General features: G+C 36.9%; 4 protein-coding genes across 7 annotated transcripts; 3 read left to right on the top strand and 1 right to left on the bottom strand.

Annotated features, from left to right (window-relative positions):
* Nucleotides 1–111: 111 nt before the first annotated feature.
* Nucleotides 112–3881, bottom strand: LOC123223211 (conserved oligomeric Golgi complex subunit 4-like). The gene is made up of 2 exons (XM_044646319.1): nucleotides 2058–3881; nucleotides 112–1064 (listed from the first exon to the last, which is right to left on the bottom strand). The coding sequence occupies exons 1-2, from the start codon at nucleotides 3657–3659 to the stop codon at nucleotides 435–437; spliced, it is 2232 nt and encodes a 743-aa protein (XP_044502254.1). The 5' UTR covers nucleotides 3660–3881; the 3' UTR covers nucleotides 112–434.
* Nucleotides 3882–6275: 2394 nt separating this feature from the next.
* On the top strand, nucleotides 6276–7879 carry LOC123222779 (28 kDa ribonucleoprotein, chloroplastic). Its single transcript, XM_044645732.1, has 4 exons — nucleotides 6276–6741; nucleotides 6897–6998; nucleotides 7085–7390; nucleotides 7486–7879. Exons 1-4 carry the CDS (start codon nucleotides 6301–6303, stop codon nucleotides 7540–7542), a joined length of 906 nt encoding a protein of 301 aa, XP_044501667.1. The 5' UTR covers nucleotides 6276–6300; the 3' UTR covers nucleotides 7543–7879.
* A 1943-nt stretch (nucleotides 7880–9822) lies between these two features.
* On the top strand, nucleotides 9823–14731 carry LOC123223566 (two-component response regulator-like APRR3). Of its 3 annotated transcripts, XM_044646776.1 has the most exons (9): nucleotides 9823–9978; nucleotides 10083–10298; nucleotides 11308–11469; nucleotides 11557–11687; nucleotides 11801–11944; nucleotides 12432–12549; nucleotides 12654–13077; nucleotides 13217–14000; nucleotides 14281–14731. In XM_044646776.1, the coding sequence occupies exons 2-9, from the start codon at nucleotides 10088–10090 to the stop codon at nucleotides 14395–14397; spliced, it is 2091 nt and encodes a 696-aa protein (XP_044502711.1). In that variant the 5' UTR covers nucleotides 9823–9978; nucleotides 10083–10087; the 3' UTR covers nucleotides 14398–14731. The 3 variants fall into 3 exon arrangements, 2 of the variants coding, with proteins under 2 accessions (XP_044502711.1, XP_044502709.1); XR_006503816.1 differs by having other exon boundaries at nucleotides 9846–10298; nucleotides 13217–14125; nucleotides 14281–14418; XM_044646774.1 differs by having other exon boundaries at nucleotides 9847–10298.
* Nucleotides 14732–15174: 443 nt separating this feature from the next.
* On the top strand, nucleotides 15175–16697 carry LOC123223567 (NDR1/HIN1-like protein 12). Of its 2 annotated transcripts, XM_044646777.1 has the most exons (4): nucleotides 15175–15313; nucleotides 15410–15491; nucleotides 15874–16514; nucleotides 16641–16697. In XM_044646777.1, the coding sequence occupies exons 3-4, from the start codon at nucleotides 15930–15932 to the stop codon at nucleotides 16662–16664; spliced, it is 609 nt and encodes a 202-aa protein (XP_044502712.1). In that variant the 5' UTR covers nucleotides 15175–15313; nucleotides 15410–15491; nucleotides 15874–15929; the 3' UTR covers nucleotides 16665–16697. The 2 variants fall into 2 exon arrangements, with proteins under 2 accessions (XP_044502712.1, XP_044502713.1); XM_044646778.1 differs by lacking the exon at nucleotides 15410–15491 and having other exon boundaries at nucleotides 15184–15313.
* The last annotated feature ends 684 nt before the right edge of the window (nucleotides 16698–17381 follow it).

The following is a 17381-nucleotide window of genomic DNA, read 5'->3' on the forward strand; positions in this document are numbered from 1 at the left end:
GTTCCTGAAAAGTAACAAATACACCAAGACATTTGTCAGTTCCTTCAGGAGAAAAGATACAACACAAGTTGAACTTAATACTCTACCTTCTACACAAGGACAGATCTCATATCCTGGCGCACAAAACAAAAACACATATTCATTAATCTTGTCAACTATATAATAGCATTTTTCAATACAGTCGGCACAATGCCACAATCCATTGTTAGGCCTTGACACATTTGAGCTGAATTCTTTAAATCATAGTAAATGAAAATCTAACAAATCAAAATTGGACAATCAACAAATTTGAGGTACACACACACACACACACGTGTACTAGAATTAGCCAAGATGTCTATGTGGTGGTGTATGGTACGGGTTTGCTTCTTACACTAACAGGGAAAAGAATAAAAGAATGTGAAATGGAAAATTTAGGACCTAAATAGACCCGATTACAACTTCAGAGCAGCTATTGCTTCAGGTTTAAAATCAACCCTTACACCAAGAACTCGCCTAACCTCAGCTGGGGTTAGTCTCCAGGTCATTGGACCAGAGTTCTCACCCCAGAAATCTAGAATCTCAGATACCTTTTCCAAGTTGAGAATTGTTGCCATTTGTGTAAGGCGAGCAAACTTATCTCTAACTGTCCTCTGAGTCATGCTAGAGAAATGGCTTACCAGAGCCCTGGCATCTCTGTCGAGCTGCAGACCACCAAGTTGACTGAACCTTTTCTGCATCATGATCACTTCAAGCCTCTTAACAATGAAATCAATTATCAAGTGAACAAATGTGTCATAGTTGTTAACAGTCATTAGCAGCTGGAGCCATGCTGCATTTGTCTCAACGGCATGGAGAAGCATCTGAACCCATGGATCATTAACTTCATTATCAGCATATTCAGCCTCTGATAGCTCATAGCTGATGGTTGCAACACTGTCTAAAACTGGACGGATTCTGGGTGCTATGGTTGCCACAAGTTGTTCCATGCCAGTATTCAGGGCTTGCTTGAAAGTTTTGCACAGATCGGCCAAATCAGATAAACAAGACTTAACCTTTTCCCTATCACCAGGTGCAGGGAATACCTGAAGAAAATGATTGATATAATTCTAATCCTTAAATATCATTATAATTTTGACAAACAGGAAAAACAAAAAGAAAGCCCAATCATTAGAACTCATTGACGGGTATGGTCACATGAATAAATATTCTCACAATTATATCAGACAGCTATCATAAAGAGTCTGTTTTACAAGCATAGGATGGAGATAACTATTAGGTTTGATCACTTAATCAGCTAAAGCTTCAGGATGGCAAATCTAAGATATTCCCATGCCTATCATAGCAGGCTGAGACATTAATAAGATTCTTCTATATAAGAAATAACCAACAAATGAACAATAACGTACTCATTCATCAAGAACAATGAGAAAATGAGCAGAGATTCAAAGGAAAGGTTTCTTCTATATGACTAATCAACTGTCCTACTGAGACAAGTTCATTATTTCACCAGAAGAAGAGTGTGTAAATCATCATGACTGCCTAAATCTACAAATCAAGTTTCACTCAACGGCAATGAAAAATGTTGGTTCCAGGTTGCAGTATCCTTCATTCACAGCAATATGTTCTCCCTGCTCACAACTAAAAGGGTAAAACTTGGAGGTGGTTATCCTGCTCAGTACTACAAGAAAAAAATGGGATGTATTTACTAAAATTTTAAGGAGAAACATTCAATGCCAATTCCAATCCAGTTTCCATCCATTTCTATTTTATTATACTTTTTTGGTTCTGAAGACATTGTTCATGGAATACAGTCACAATAGTGTCTTACTGTATAAATTAATTCTTATTCAGTTCAACAGACACATCATAGGAAGACATATATTCTAGTACTGTTGCAAGGCTTTTAAACTCCAAGTCCAAGAGCATGTGTATGCATATCAAATTACTAAATATATACTCTAACTTGTATTGCAGCAACTAATAGACCACAGGCAAGTCTAACACTCTTTTTTAAAATCAGAAACAAGTTAACATTCAAAACATAAGCCAGAACATAAAGCAAGTACGCCACTCACCTCTGCACATTTTTCTTCAATCTCATGCTTCAGTTTCAGGACATACTCACTACTCACATCAATATTATTCAAAGCTGTTGCAATCTCTGTCCCAGTCTTCTGCACACCAACACCACCCAAGAACATTTTTGCCCCAAGGTTTGGCTCCCTTGTTTTCTGTTGCAATGCCTCATGGTATTCATTGTTTAACAAACTAGTTGCACCACTCAAGATAGCAATCACAGAGCTGATGTTTGAAGTGGATATTGCCCTTCTCAAACAACTCTGGATAACATAAAAAGTATCATCCACCATAGATGTGGTAAGGCTATCAAGTGCAGGCTCATCAATTCTAATAGCCTTTCTCACATTCTCCACCATAAAGAATCCCTCAAAAATCACGTAAAACCCAGTAATATCTTGCAAAACCTTGTTAAAACTTCCACTCTTAAAAGCCTTGGTAGCTCGTGGCACCAACTCCGGATCCACAGAGCTTAAACTCTTAATCTTAGACACCATATATCCAGTATAATCCTCACCCAGTTGCATCAATGTCAAAATTTCTTCCACATACAACTCAACCTCTCTTGGATCAGGACATTCAGTCATACCCGCAGTTAGTAAATTCATATTCTGAGCATTAATCTCAGAGGATAGCTTAGCCAATTTTCTATACTCCATATATTTCTTCAAAACCATACCTCCCCTTGAATCACATTCCTCTTGTAACTCACATACAGCATAAACAATCCCATCCTCTCCACACAAACCCCTCAAAATCACATCATTTTCCTCAATAGCAAGCACAATATCCTTAAAGAAATTAGTCAAACAGGAAACAAAATCAACTTTAGTTTCATCTTGACTCTGCTCTATCAATTCCACCAAATTATCATACTCCATCCTCGATCTCATCCCTATAACTTTCTTCAAATACCCTACATAGACCTGCAATCCCTCTTCTTCTATTCCTAACGGAGAATAAAGCTTTATAAATCTTAAAATCGTACCGTGATCTCTCTGATCCACTGCCGCTACCACACGTTTCTTAACAATCCCTTCCAATTGCTTTTTCGCCGCCATTAATTGTTTCCTCTGCTCAGATCCTGAGTCCTTGTACTTGCCATCAATTTCAAGAAACCTTTGGACATAATTGGCCGCCGCTTCGAAATTCTCTTCATCCATAGCAGTTCTAACGCCGTCTAAACAGTTGTTCCTTTCCACGATAGCATCAATGCGAAGGAGAGTGTCATTGACACGAGACTGAGCCAAGTCTAGCTCTCGGACTTTGCCGCTAACTTGATCAGCGAGATCGCTGGTGGAACGGACGTTAGAGAGCATGTGATCCGAATCGGCCTTTACTATCTCAAGTACTTCAGCGGATTTCTGGAGTTGGAAAAGGTGCTTGTCGAGGTCACTGCGTTGTGAGAGGAGGCTGTCGAGATCGACGTCGAGCGCCCGTTGGTAAGCGATACATTCGTGGAGTAGACGCGTCATGGCGCCTACGTCGGTTAGAGTACGGACATAAGCTAAGGCTTCTGGTGTCCCCCATTTCACAGAGGACGGGAGAGCTGTCTCCTCATTGTGTTGGTCTTCCGACGACAGCGTTGGAATCGCCGACATCGCTCAATGCGTGATTTCGGATTTCTGATTACGTCTCACAATTCCAGAAGATTCAGTTGTAAGCCAACCAATGTTTAATCGTGTTTCATTTTACACAAATTCCCTAATTACTTTTAATCGATAGTTCTGCTCCACATCAGTTCGATTAAGGCGCACGGTCTCAGCGCCTTGACTGCATGTTCACCTCCCTCTTGATTTTACTTTAGGCCAAACGACTATGTCCCACCCAAGGTTTAGCGTTTTCTCAAAGTCACCCCTTTAACTATGGAAACACCAAACATCCACCCATGACCGGTTAGATTTAACCAAACCCTAACGGTGATAGGGGTAAAATCGTCATTTTTGCTATAATATTAAAAATAAACTAAAATAGAATTTAATTTTGCCCCCCTAAACTTTAAAAACTGAAATTTTCCCCCGCCTAAGTTTTAAAAAATTACAGTTTCACCCTAGGGTTTGGTTTTGAAATCTCCGGCGACCTCTCCGGCTCCGTTGCCGACGGCCGCTCCCTCCCGAAGCAACCTCTCCTTCCGGCGATCTGTTTCCTCTCATTCGGAGGTCCGATCGGCGCCCGAAGACGCCGTGGGAGACGAAGAACTTCGTCGGGAAGACGAAGTTCTTCGTCGGGAAAGACGATCGTCTTCCCAGAAGAAGACCTCTGGGAAGACGACCGTCTTCCCAGACGAAGACGATGGTGTCGTCTTCGTCTGGGAAGACGAAGAACTTCGTCTTCCCGACGAAGTTCTTCGTCTCCCACGACGTCTCCGGGCGTCGATCGGACCTCCGAATGGGAGGAAAGAGATCGCCGGAAGGAGAGGTTGCTTCGGGAGGGAGCGGCCGTCGGCAATGGAGCCGGAAAAGTCGTCGGAGATTTCAAAACCAAACCCTAGGGTAAAATTGCAATTTTTTAAAACTTAGGCGGGGGGAAAATTTCAGTTTTTAAAGTTTAGGGGGGCAAAAGAAGATAAAATTTTCAGGCGTTAGGGTTTGGTTAAATCTAACCGGCCATGGATGGATATTTGGTGTTTCCATAGTTAAAGGGGGGACTTTTGAGAATACATCAAACCTTGGGTGGGAAATAGTCGTTTGGCCTTTACTTTAAGCCAAAGCACTATCTCCCACCCAAATTTTAATTTAAAAATGATACAAATTTGTGCAGTTTTAAAATTCCAATATCTATTTATAACAAAATTTTATTAAAAATTTTAGTTACAATTATAAGAAAACTGTTATTAATTAAAATTTTTTTAAAAATTAAAATTTTATCAAATTTTATTTTCCAGATTAAAAATCTCATAATTTTCTCTACTCAAAATTTTCACAATTTAAAAAGTGATTTTCACTCCTCAAATCCATAGGTTTTTCTTTTCTCTTTATCGATTGCAATCTTTAAAAATATAATGGGAGAGCATAAACTATCTCTGACAGAGTTCTTTTGTCTCATTCAATAAAGAAATACAACCTCTTCTCTTTGTCGATGTCCAAAAAGAGACAAAAATTTTTGTCTCTACTAAAGATAGTTTCGACTTTTTTGTTGCAATTTTAAAAATTATTAGTGAGAGAAGAAAGAAAACTTAAAAATTTAGAGAGTAAAATGGGCATTTTTCAAAACTTGAAAAACTTTGAGTAAGAAGAAACTGTGAGATTTTTGAATTTGAAGAATAAAATGTGATAAAACTTAAATTTTTTTAATGAATATCAATTTTTATTACAAATACACGTTTAAGTAAACTTTGGGTGAAAAATATTCCTTTGCCTCTATTTTGTTATTTTGGCAGATTCTTTTCACACCTTTCATCCAAATTCAGATTTAGTTTTAGTAGTCTAGCCTTTTCAGTTTTCTTAACTGTATAAATATTATAAAATTAATTCGCTTATAATTGTACCTTTAAATATAAACAAAATAAAAAAATTTTATCAACTTAAAAATTTATCCCCGGCCCCTTATTTTTAATTTAAAAAAAATATATCAAATTCATAAACATATTAGTTATAATTGAAATTGCATTCCAACTGAATCAAATGAATCTATAATTAAATCCGATTACACTAACGTAATTATAATTCATTTAAAATCACATTAAAATTATATTATTATAATCAAAATTATATTATTTCAATATAATTTATCTAGAATTATGTTAAAATATTACAATTTTAATTATAATGTGACATTATATTTTGAATTTACCAACCATTAGATTATACTATATAAGATATTAATTTATACATTACATTGTATATCAATTTTACAATGCATTGTATTTTGAAAACAACACGTGTTAATAAAGTTGAAACATCCTTAAAAGGTTCAAAGCCATTCAAATCTCAATAAATGATACTCATGCATATTAATACAAATATTTATTTATGTATTAAAATCATATATCTTGATTAAATTATTTTAAATTAAAATAAAGAAAAATAACAATATGGTTATATAAATTACTACTATTATTAATACAAATAAACAGTCATACTCAAATCCATTTATTATATATTTGAGATATTTCTTTTATCAGTGTAATATTATTTTAATATTTGATTAATAAAAATTTAATTTGAAGAAAATAAATAATATATTATGCACATTTGGATTTTGGGCCGACTAATTGAGACGATGTTGACCCGTCGGTAAAAGATGTTCAGGGTAACCCTATCCAATCCAAAGTTGCGAACTTGGGAGAAAGCTCGTTTTGTTTTCTCCATGGCTGCTTCTACTGGCTTCTTAACACCTAGTCCATCTTCTCTGTTTACTAAAATTACTAGTGCCACAATCCCAAAACCTTTTATACCGTACGCCCACTTGCAACCCTTGTTCAATTTTCGCTACCCCAAATTCACATGCTTTCCCCTGTCTTCCCCAACTAGGTTTAGCGCAGTTTTAGCGGTGGTAGATGAGGAAACAGTGGCGGTTGAGGATAATGTGGACGAAAACGAAGAAGACATCTACGCTTCTGTCCAGAAATCAACGAACCGATCAAGACCATGTGAATTATACGTGTGTAACTTGCCGCGGAGTTATGACATTCCAGAGCTTCTCGAGATGTTTAAGCCTTTTGGAGCTATTATTTCCGTTGAGGTTCGATTACTAGTACTAATTTCTTACTTTTTTTAAACAAATATCAATCAAATAGTAAATCAAGAGAATTAATTTATACATGTATGTTTGTGTTAGGTAGACAGGGTTTTAGATAATTCATAGATTTTGGCTCATATTTGGCAATACATTTGTAGGTTTCACGAAGCCCTGACACGGGTATAAGCCGCGGATCTGGTTATGTGACCATGGCATCGAGAATCTCAGCAAAAAATGCTATTGCAGCATTAGATGGAACTGTTAGTTTGAAGCTAGATACCTCTTTTAATTTTATTCAATGTATACTGTTTTTGTATTTTGGCTGAATTTCTTAACTATTTTGAAGGACGTGGATGGACGTGAAATGCGGGTTAGATTTTCAGTTGATATGAGTATTGGGAAGAGGATTACTGGGACACTGAATTCAACACCCAAGAAGATCTTTGTATATGAGAGCCCTCATAAGTTGTATGTTGGCAATCTTGCCTGGGCTGTAAAACCTGAGGATTTGAGGGAACATTTTAGCCAGTTTGGGACTGTGGTCAGTGCAAGAGTGTTGCATGATCGGAAAGGAGGAAACGACCGTGTTTTTGCATTTCTTTCCTTCTCTTCAGCTGCAGAACGTGATGTTGCTTTGTCATTAAATGGAACAGTTTAGTCCAATAACATTGCTTTTCAACTCACATTTCTTTAATTGCATTCTTTCTTCTATTATTTTACTGTAACTTATTTGAATCCTGTTTGCAGAATTTTCAAGGTCGGACATTAGTTGTTAGACAAGGTATTGAAAGAACTGAACCTTGACTGCAGTTGTGATGAGTAGATGTTGATGAAGAAACTTGTTTTATCTACTGAAAAGGGAATTAACTTGGAGCATGCGCCCTGGCTGAAATGTGCAGTCAGAAGAGCCGGTATTTATAATCAACAGAATTCAAAATCTTGGATCCTACTGCTCTGTTTGTGAATTTTCAAAGTTTTGATATATCAACTTCCACATTAAAATATTTTGATAAGAAGCTGTTCCAATATGGTAGTTGATATGATTAGGGTTAAATTTTAACACGTTCTAGTTTGATTTTTATTTGAGATGTGTACTATAATTATTCTTGAGAGCTCAATTTTGAAATTCTCTTGTGATGAATTCTGTGTGCCATTTTTCCTGGGTAACATCCATGACAATTTTATTGGTATGGCTTAATTTATGGTCCTGGTCTGCTGCAATTTTCAATGTCTGAATGTTATTGTTGGATAATGAGATTGTTTCATATGGCTGATTTCATGATGGTTTAGGATATAATGAGACACCAATATGGAATTTGTGGCAAATGAATCTCTATATATAATGTGTCACATTAGAAAAAAGAACTAGGTTTTCAACTTCTTAATTGACCTGATCAGGGTCTTCCTCGACTGACTAAATGACTGGGAATTTTGTTAGTTGGCTGATGTATTTAGGTGATTCTTTTGTCGCATCAACTTAAGCACTGTTACAAATGTTATTATGTAAGAATCCAATATCATAAATTGCTGAAGCTCCTTACATTTGTGCATAAAAAACATTTTTTAGGTGTAAAAGATCCTCACAATTGCCCTTTTTGTTTCTAAGATTAAAAAATAGTGACATGATATACGCTAATGCACTATGTTCTGCTTGCAAGTGATGCTATTTTTTGTGACTTATAATCCACCTTATGATAATGCTTATGTAATGAGGTGAGAGCTTCCACCAACAGGGTATAATTCTGGGCACTTTCAACTCAAAATGGAGATTGGTACTGCTGAATTCTGAAGTCAACTTAATACCTGAAATTGACAATAATATCATACTTTTAATTTAGTCTTGTTCTCAGACTGATCAAAGATGTCTATACCGCAAACGTGTACGTTAAAACTTTGGTAGCAAAATAGTAAATTGATAAAACAATAAAAACATATTACTAGATAATGCAGAAGTTAAAGGGAAGTGAGAAATTCAGTAGTTAATGTAAAAACTTTATTCGTCAGCAAAACGAAAAAAGATACGGGAATGACTCGTTTGGGATGGAGAAGTTAGAACCTGGCTGACCAAAAGCAAAATGTTATTTTGATAGACCTCTAGTTAGTTTTGAGATGATTGAAGTAGCAGTCATACGACTGGTCCTGCAGATTCTATCAGTAATTACTGGAAATCCCAACTCTAGGATCCTCATATTAGTTACATGAGGACCTATATACAAAGCGAAAATGGCGTGAAGATCAATGTAATAATGAGAAAAGAATGGATCTCTTTATGGCTATGTTCTAATTCGTAAGTGAACGTTTGGTGCCCTCGCTAAAAAGACATTTGATATTTTCCAGAAAAGGGTTTTAGGATAAGAAATCTTTTAAAATTAATGTGTACCTTTTGAAGAATCCAGAAGCATTTAGTAGGTAACTTACTGGAATAGGGGAATCGAATGCCTGTCGGTTAAAATCAACATGGAAGCCCAACTGCGGATTTTGAATTGGTAACCGAAGGTTCTCGTGTATAATAATTTGATAATTTAATAGCGAAACGGTGCCGTATGATGATATATGAATATACATGAACGGTCGTCCCACGTCGAAGATAAATCACGTGACAGGACAGCTGCCACAGGACAATAACCACACGTTTTTCCCCTCTTATCCTTGTTGTCTTCAATTAAAAATAATAATTAAAAAAAAGATTATATAATCTGATTGGATACTTTCGAACGAAATTGACGGATCAAATAGTTTTTATAATATAAAATTTGAACGCAATTAAGAAATGCCACCAAGTTTAGAACAAGAGGAATGGGTACACGTGTCGGATTCCTCACCACGAGATGTCAACTGTGGTATGGCACCGCTGACATGGCATCCCGCTGAAATATCTTCAATTCTTCATCGAAGACAGCATGCTTGCAAGAACGTGTCAATTTGTGATGGATCCATGTAAGGATGATCAAGAACACATCATCAATGTGCCGCCCCAAATACATAAAATCAAAAAGAGTGGCCCAAATTACGCCAGCTCAGCTGGACCAACCAAAAACCAATGGCGGCCCCCCTTTTGATCTGACAGTGAGAGAGAAAGTCTTATTTATGCTAAGCAGATATTTTTTGCGTTTTTCGCGGCTGCAAACGAAAGTTGTATGTCTATTTTGAGGCGGTTTATAGTCTGCCTTTTGCTTGCAGGCTGATATACTATCAGTCTTCAGATATTTGCGAAGGAGGAGATTAATTGGATAATTTTATGTACAAAACGTTTTCCTTTATCTATTTGTTTCTACGGTTAATTTTTACCTCGAGGTTAGGGTTATTGTTTTTAGTATTTGTGTTTGTCTTGTGATGAAAAGCAGGGTTCATGAGAATGGGTGAAGTGGTGTTAAGCTGTGAAGAGGCAATGGAAATGGAGTTGGAGGCAGGAAAGAATGAGACTAAGAAGGATTGCTCTTCAGAGGTGGTTAGGTGGGAAAGATTTCTGCCGAGGATGGTTCTTAGAGTTTTATTGGTAGAAGCAGATGATTCTACACGTCATATTATCTCTGCTCTTCTTAGAAGATGCAGTTACAGAGGTACTGCTTTAGTAACTCTCCTTCTTTTTCTTTATTCATTTTCAGCTTCATTTTGAAATCTTTTTTTTTTTTTTGGCTTTGTTGGGATTTGTTTTTTGGCGATTCATCTTTCATGGAAACTTTCTTTGTTATTTGGACGGTTGTTGTTTTGAAGTTTGTATCTAAAGTTAAGATTTTATTTTGTATTGAGTAATCAACTCAATGAGGTTTACACTATTAAAACCTTTTGTCTAAATAGGTATAGACCAGTATGTTTTATTATACTACTTAAGCATCATCTGGCCCCAGTATGTTAAAAATTCAACCATTTTCACTTTCAGTCTCAGAAGAGAGATTCTTCTAATTTGCTGCCTTAAAGTGCCCCAGAGTTATACCATATTTAGACTGGAAATCTTTGCTTCATGAGACTTATATGGAAAAGATATTGACTTCTTGAAGTTACTTTTTGGTTGACTTGCACAATCAGTGTTCCTTCAACGAGTTCAATTTATAAAACTGGGAGATATGATGATAGGGTCATACTCTTGGAATGAATAACCTGCCAATCTATTGGAGCAGATTATAATCTCCATGGAGCATGGCAAAGAGTCACTACCGGTGATAATGGCTTCATTGATGGGAAAACCCTCTGATTTTGTTGTAGTTGAGAGGTTTGCGTTTGTACTAGTTTAAGTAGGTCAGATTAGTGTGTTCGACATTCTAGACAGAGAAACAAGTTCCTAATGTATTTATGAGCCTGCATAATTGTATACAATGTGCTCAATTATGGGTGCAAGACGCGCATTCTGGGAAAGATACTTACCCTGGGCTCACGGTACATAAAACCCAAAATACTGTGGAGCCTCTTTGTTACATTGGAGTATATGATTGTTCTATGCCTGTATCCGAGTTTGTTCAGTTGAATAATGAAGTTATATCCATTTCTTTCTGATGTGACTTTTTTGCTATGTTTTTAACATTGGCATTCAAAATTAAATTTATCAAACCATATATGTGTTTATTCATGCAGTTACTGCTGTTCCTGATGGGTTAATGGCATGGGAGACTTTGAAGCGCCAGCCCCAGAACATAGACCTTGTACTAACAGAGGTGGAGCTGCCATCAATATCTGGATTTGCACTTCTTACTTTAGTCATGGAGCATGATATTTGCAAGAAAATTCCTGTAATAAGTAGGTTTATTTGACTGAAACTGTCTGTCTTGGTCCTTTATTAAATAGAATTTAAACATGCTAATATTTCTTCTTATGGCCATGCAGTGATGTCATCACATGATTCCATTAGCATGGTTCTAAAGTGCATGTTAAAAGGTGCAGCTGACTTTCTCATTAAGCCTCTTAGGAGAAATGAACTGAGGAACTTGTGGCAGCATGTCTGGAGAAGGCACAGTGTATGCGCCAAATCTTCCACTTTGCTTTATACAGTCTTATCGGATTTTTCATGTTTTCTGGTTCGTCATTGAGCATAAACTTGAATGAGACTTTTTTTTTTTTTTTAAATCAGCTACTTGGTGGGCATGTTCCTCGAGAATTACCTGTTATACAGCATAAAGCTGAAGCAACTTCTGAAATCAGTGCATCAAGCAATCGTTCTAGTGATACAAAACAGAAAAGCAAGGAAGGCAGTGAGAAAGGAAGTGTTGCACAAGTAAAAATTTCATCCTGTTACACTTGTAAAGATATTGATCATTGTCTTCTACATAAATCATTTTAAATCTGTAATGTTATGCTTTACAGACATCACAATTTGAGTTATGTCAATAACTCTTGCAAAATGCTAAGACTGAGTTGTAAGATGTCAATCCCATCTGCGTGAGCAACAACTAAGGAGAGTCATGGTTGAAATATTGTCTTTATGACTTACTGATTGTCAATTGAATAGTTATTATTCTCCCTTCTAAGAGCATTGATTGTGCAGTCTACATGATAAACAATGAGTTGCTAGAATAAATGTATCCTAGATCCTTAATAAATGCAAATGTGAGGCCACTTATAGCTTGAGGAGAATTACTTTTCTTAGATTAGATTAGCTTCATGAAGTTTCACATAGAGCCTGCATGTTTTGCTGCTTCTTATGCGGCTCTTATGCATCGCCTTACTTGGAAGCTGAGAATGCCTGCATGCAAAATGTGCAGGGTCTGTCCAATCTGAATGGTAGGATCACCTCTGACTTGAACAATGAAGAAACAGGACAACTTGATGAGTGTATCAAACTTGAAAAACTATTAGATATGCTTGAGAGTAATGCTGGAGGTATGTCGTATCTATATGTTTCTCATTTTAAATTTCTTCAAGCTTCTCCTTTATAATGGTTAAATGAAAGATTTATCTCCTGTCTTTTTAATTTTTAACAATAGCACTATCTACCGAGATGATTGTTTCGGAGAAGTTTGCATCTGGATCAGAGTTTGCACCTTGCAGTGGTGGTTGTACTTCCCCTCCTTTGAGAATGGAAGGAAAGTATTTTTGTGTTAAACCAATGTCCCATGGTGAAGGTTTGAGACTTGAAAATGATCAAGAAAATGCATATACTAGTGGGATTCATGGAGGCAACAATGAACTGATTGAACAAACTAGAGGAGCTATTGACTTGATTGGCACATTTGATAATCACCCAAATTCTATCAGTAGACAATCAACTTTCAATGACGGCATGAACAAATTTGAATTTGCTCCACCATTGGAACTATCTTTGAGAAAAATCTTTCCAAATTGTTCAAAAGACCCAGGTACTGATGAGAGGCAAGCCCTTAATCACTCTACTGCCTCAGCCTTCTCATGGTGAGTTTTGAATTATGTGATATTTCTTACCCTCCAATTAGTTAATTATTATTCAGGAATTTGAATAAGAGATAACTCTACTTCTTGCTGAAAGAGGTCGCTTTACTCTGAATTCCTGATTCCAAGTTCTTATTTTCAGGTACAATAATAGAAAGACATTCCCAAATTCGGATAGTAATTTTCCTAAATCGAGGGATAACACATATAAATCCCAAGAAGTTTTGTCTAGTCAGCTATCTGAAAATGCTACTGGTACCTCTCAACTACACGGTGCTACATCTAGTAATAGTCAAGAAAATATGACATCTCTGGGCATTGGTCAATCGGGGCAGTCAGAAGTAACATTTGCGAGACCCCAACTTGGGTTTATTCCTATCTCAGGTGTGAGGTTTGATAATATTGGTGCTGGATATACTCATGTATTCCCACCAATATTCTATTCTCAATCAGGCTTAACCCCTGCATGGAGTCCCAAATCACCCTGCCAGCGGGAACAGTCTCCCTTCCCTTCATGTACCTCTGTTCATTCCAGCCCTGATGTTCATGAGTCAGAAGGTCATCGGCAGTCTGATGAAACTATCAACAATTCTGTTTACCAAACTTTATGTGAGCAGGACAGTGTGGAGCCTTTGGTGGAGCTACGATGTAGTTCCGCTGCTGCTGGAAAGAGCACTTGCAGTGGTTTATGTAATGGTGTTGGAAATATTAATGATGTTGGCACTTATGGTGGTTTTCCCAATAGAATGGATCAAAATGCTACTTTATCAGAGCCGTTTAAGAAGGGAACAGCTCCACAGAGTGTGAATGGATCTCTCTTCAATCATGATGGATTCAGAAATACGGATTCTCACCGCTCCAGCCAAAGGGAAGCCGCTCTCACAAAATTTCGGTTAAAGCGGAAGGACAGATGCTTTGCAAAAAAGGTATGTTTATTACATAGCAGTGATATTATGCCATTCGAATGTGCATAAGCTTTGCCGCCTTGCTTGTCATGCTAGCGCTTTCTAAATTCTGAAATCTGATTGTCATTTCAAGAATTCTTCTTCAGGTAACACTTATTCCTGCCAAATCCTAATCTGGGTTTGCTAGTTGTTCTGATTAGCTTAGAAAGTTCCAATTCCGTAGTGATAATAGGTAGGAGTAGAGAGTGGTTTGTATATACACTGGAGTCTCGGTTATTTAATGTGGATTTTTTTCCCTCAGGTTCGATATCAAAGCAGGAAGAGTTTGGCAGAGCAACGACCCCGAGTGAAAGGACAGTTTGTTCGCCAAGTACGAAATGAGACCTCAGCCACAGTTGCTACTGCTGATGGTTCTTGAGTCTTACTAATAATGCTTTATTTGTGCCTTCTCAACCTGGTTTACGCTTTCCTCCGTGTGTTGGCATCTCTAGCATGATTGCTTTTTTCATAGGACGGGTAGATTATGCGAATACTTCAAAAATGCTTCCAAATTTCGTGGGCGTTGATCAAGACTTAACGATTATATTTTTTACATCTGCTGGATGTAAAAAAGATAGGTAGCTTCGTAATTATCTAGTAATTTTGTCTTGAGTTAATTTTTTCTGCCTTTATTTATACGATTGCTGCTCTCTGACTGACCGTTCATGTATTTGTATCGTGGTTTGCTTATAAAGCTGCTTGATGTCTTTTAACTTTTCGCATGGTTCATGGGTGATGTTGTTGGAATTAGACTCCTTGCTGTAGCTCTACAACAAATATGTACAAACAATCGTTTAAGGCTGTGTAAATCTCAACTAATCTTCTCTATTGCTTTCAACAAATATATACAACCCAGTTTACTCCGCGAAACAGCTTTTCACTTTGAGTGGTTGAAAATTTGCTGCAAGGAATATGGTTTTTATATTTTCAAAATGAATTTTCATTCTTTCTAGAATAGACGTGAGATCTGACGAGGCGTTACTCAATAGGGATGAAGCATGTAGGGAAGCTGAGACGAAGCCACCTATTTTGACATGCAGAAAGAGTTGGGTCGGACTAATCCATATGTCGGTGTGCATGGAAGTCGGTAGCAGTTGCTTCCACTGCTTTTTTCGTTTTTATTTTCTTTTTCAATTGTTTTCTGTCCTAATCTATAAAAATAAAGAGAAGCTGTTCAAACTTCGCTTGTCAGGCCCTTTGTCTTCAATCTTTCCATGCTTAGCACACTCTTTCATTCTATGAAGGGAATTGCAGAGGCATTCAGAGGAATTTCGTGAATGATAAGAAGACACTAGGTAATTTATTAGCCTTTGCATTCTACTTTATAAATCAATAATAAAGTTTGCATATTGAATGAGTAAAGAGTTGGTGTTCTTTTTTTTGGTGAAAAGAATAAAGGTATCTACAGAAGGTCCACCCAACCAACTTGAGTAAGAGTAACTGAGAAGAAGCATTGTGTTTGGGCTTTGAAGTGTAAGGCAGACGCTTTTTAATTTTGTTTCAATTATTTTTTACTTATCCATACATACGCAAGTTCTGAGGAAAAAGAGGTAAAAGGAAAAGATAATTATTATTTTAATTAAGAAAAGATAAGAGCATCAGCATCCATTGGCACAAAGAAACTGCGAAAAAGTTCAACTTTTGTTAGAAGAGTGGCCCATTCTTCCCTTCTTTTACGCTTGCTTTTCTGTTCCACAGGTTATTCTTCTCCTTCTCCATCTTTCTTTACAATTTCACCCTCCCTCTCATTGCTTAAAGGCACACTCTCCTGTATACATATTGCCTGCATATATCTAACTTGACAATACATATATATATATATTATATTATATGTATGTATGCATTTAAATTGCAGAAGAAGAGCCCAAACAAACAAAAGAAGGTAAAGCGCACCCTGAAAAAAAACCACCCATGCAAGGCAACGCCATCAAACCTCGTCCGCCTGTTCTCTACAAGGTCATAGCAATCTTCCTCCTTTTAGCAGGTGTCACAATTCTTACACTCTGGCTCGTCTACCGGCCCTATAAACCAAGCTTCCGTGTGGTTGGGGCTGCCATTTTCGACCTCAACGCCACTTCACCACCATTTATTTACATCTCCATGCAGTTCACTCTCGTCACTAGAAATCCTAACACGAGAGTTGACATAATTTACGAGAAATTGTCTGCATATGTTTCGTATCGAGACCAGCAAATAACGCCACCCGTAACTTTGCCTCCGCTTTATCACGAGACAAAGAGCACAGTGGCGATGTCTCCAGTTTTGGGTGGTGTGCCTGTGCCTGTGTCGGCGGACGTGATGAATGGCTTGGTGATGGATGAGAGTTATGGAGTGGTGAGCATGAGAGTTGTACTTTTAGGCAAGTTAAGATGGAAAACTGGAGCTATAAGGACAGGGAGATACGGAGTCTATGTGAAATGTGATGTTTGGGTTGGTTTGAAGAAGGGTTTTGTAGGTCAAGTTCCTTTGCTTGGTGCTCCTCCATGTGAAGTTCAGGTATGAAATATATAGAAACGTAAGCGCTTGCTTTAAAGCCTTTTTCTTCGTCTCCTTCTTCTTTCTATGAATTTTAGAGGCAAATCATGAAATAAATTTAGAGTGAAATAAAAAATCATGTTGTAGGCCATAAAGCTGGTGTCGGCTTAACAGGGATAATGAAAGGCTCGATCATGTAGTGAATACTGATGCTTTCTTCTTTCTTTTCCCTCTCGCCTGATCTCGGTTAGCTGTGTGGTGCTTTCATTTTTGTCTTCTTGTTTGTTACTGCCTCTCCATGCAAGCCTAACAAACAAACTACAAGGAGAAGACGAAGGGATTTTTCTTTATTCTTCTTAATTTTGCTTATGTAGCTCATTCTCGATTTGAAAGAATTGACAACGCAAATAAAAACAAAATCAAAATCAAAATCACTCATATTAATAATAAAAGATCCATCAAAAAGTACTTCTGAAAATAGAGAATTAAGTATTATTAATGTGTTGCCAGTGAATACTTTTATTTTTTTCAAGCAGAAAGAAGAAGCATGCATAGAACTGAGTAGTTGTTTAGGAAAGAGCATGTTAGATGAGGAGTTGCAGTATTGCAGAGTTGGCATGCATAGTGCTCATGGAATCTTAATATTAAAAAGCCGCATATAAGTGAAGAATAAGAACTTATCCTTATTTCCCACATACATGCTATCCCTTAGACTTTGGCTTTTGAGTGCTTTAACATAATTAAAATTATCTAATTCAATAATAGTATGCTTCAAATAGAAAGTGGGTTGAAGCATTTTTCACCCACAAATTATTATAAGTTTCATATATAGTATCTTTTGCCTTTGTCAAAAAAGATAAAGTTAGACGGTACTTTATCTTTTTATTT

The sequence above is a fragment of the Mangifera indica genome, chromosome 8 (genome assembly GCF_011075055.1).
Source record: "Mangifera indica cultivar Alphonso chromosome 8, CATAS_Mindica_2.1, whole genome shotgun sequence".
NCBI lineage: Eukaryota > Viridiplantae > Streptophyta > Magnoliopsida > Sapindales > Anacardiaceae > Mangifera > Mangifera indica.

Coding starts and splice junctions, on each gene's coding strand:
- LOC123223211 (XM_044646319.1), bottom strand. CDS start 3,659: ATGTCGGCGATTCCAACGCTGTCGTCGGAAGACCAACACAATGAGGAG. Junction 1,065..2,057: donor TTGAAGAAAAATGTGCAGAG/GTGAGTGGCGTA, acceptor CATTTTCTTCAG/GTATTCCCTGCACCTGGTGA.
- LOC123222779 (XM_044645732.1), top strand. CDS start 6,301: ATGTTCAGGGTAACCCTATCCAATCCAAAGTTGCGAACTTGGGAGAAA. Junction 6,999..7,084: donor TTGCAGCATTAGATGGAACT/GTTAGTTTGAAG, acceptor ACTATTTTGAAG/GACGTGGATGGACGTGAAAT. Junction 7,391..7,485: donor CTTTGTCATTAAATGGAACA/GTTTAGTCCAAT, acceptor TCCTGTTTGCAG/AATTTTCAAGGTCGGACATT.
- LOC123223566 (XM_044646776.1), top strand. CDS start 10,088: ATGAGAATGGGTGAAGTGGTGTTAAGCTGTGAAGAGGCAATGGAAATG. Junction 11,470..11,556: donor CAAGAAAATTCCTGTAATAA/GTAGGTTTATTT, acceptor ATGGCCATGCAG/TGATGTCATCACATGATTCC. Junction 14,001..14,280: donor ACAGATGCTTTGCAAAAAAG/GTATGTTTATTA, acceptor TTTTTCCCTCAG/GTTCGATATCAAAGCAGGAA.
- LOC123223567 (XM_044646777.1), top strand. CDS start 15,930: ATGCAAGGCAACGCCATCAAACCTCGTCCGCCTGTTCTCTACAAGGTC. Junction 16,515..16,640: donor CTCCTCCATGTGAAGTTCAG/GTATGAAATATA, acceptor ATCATGTTGTAG/GCCATAAAGCTGGTGTCGGC.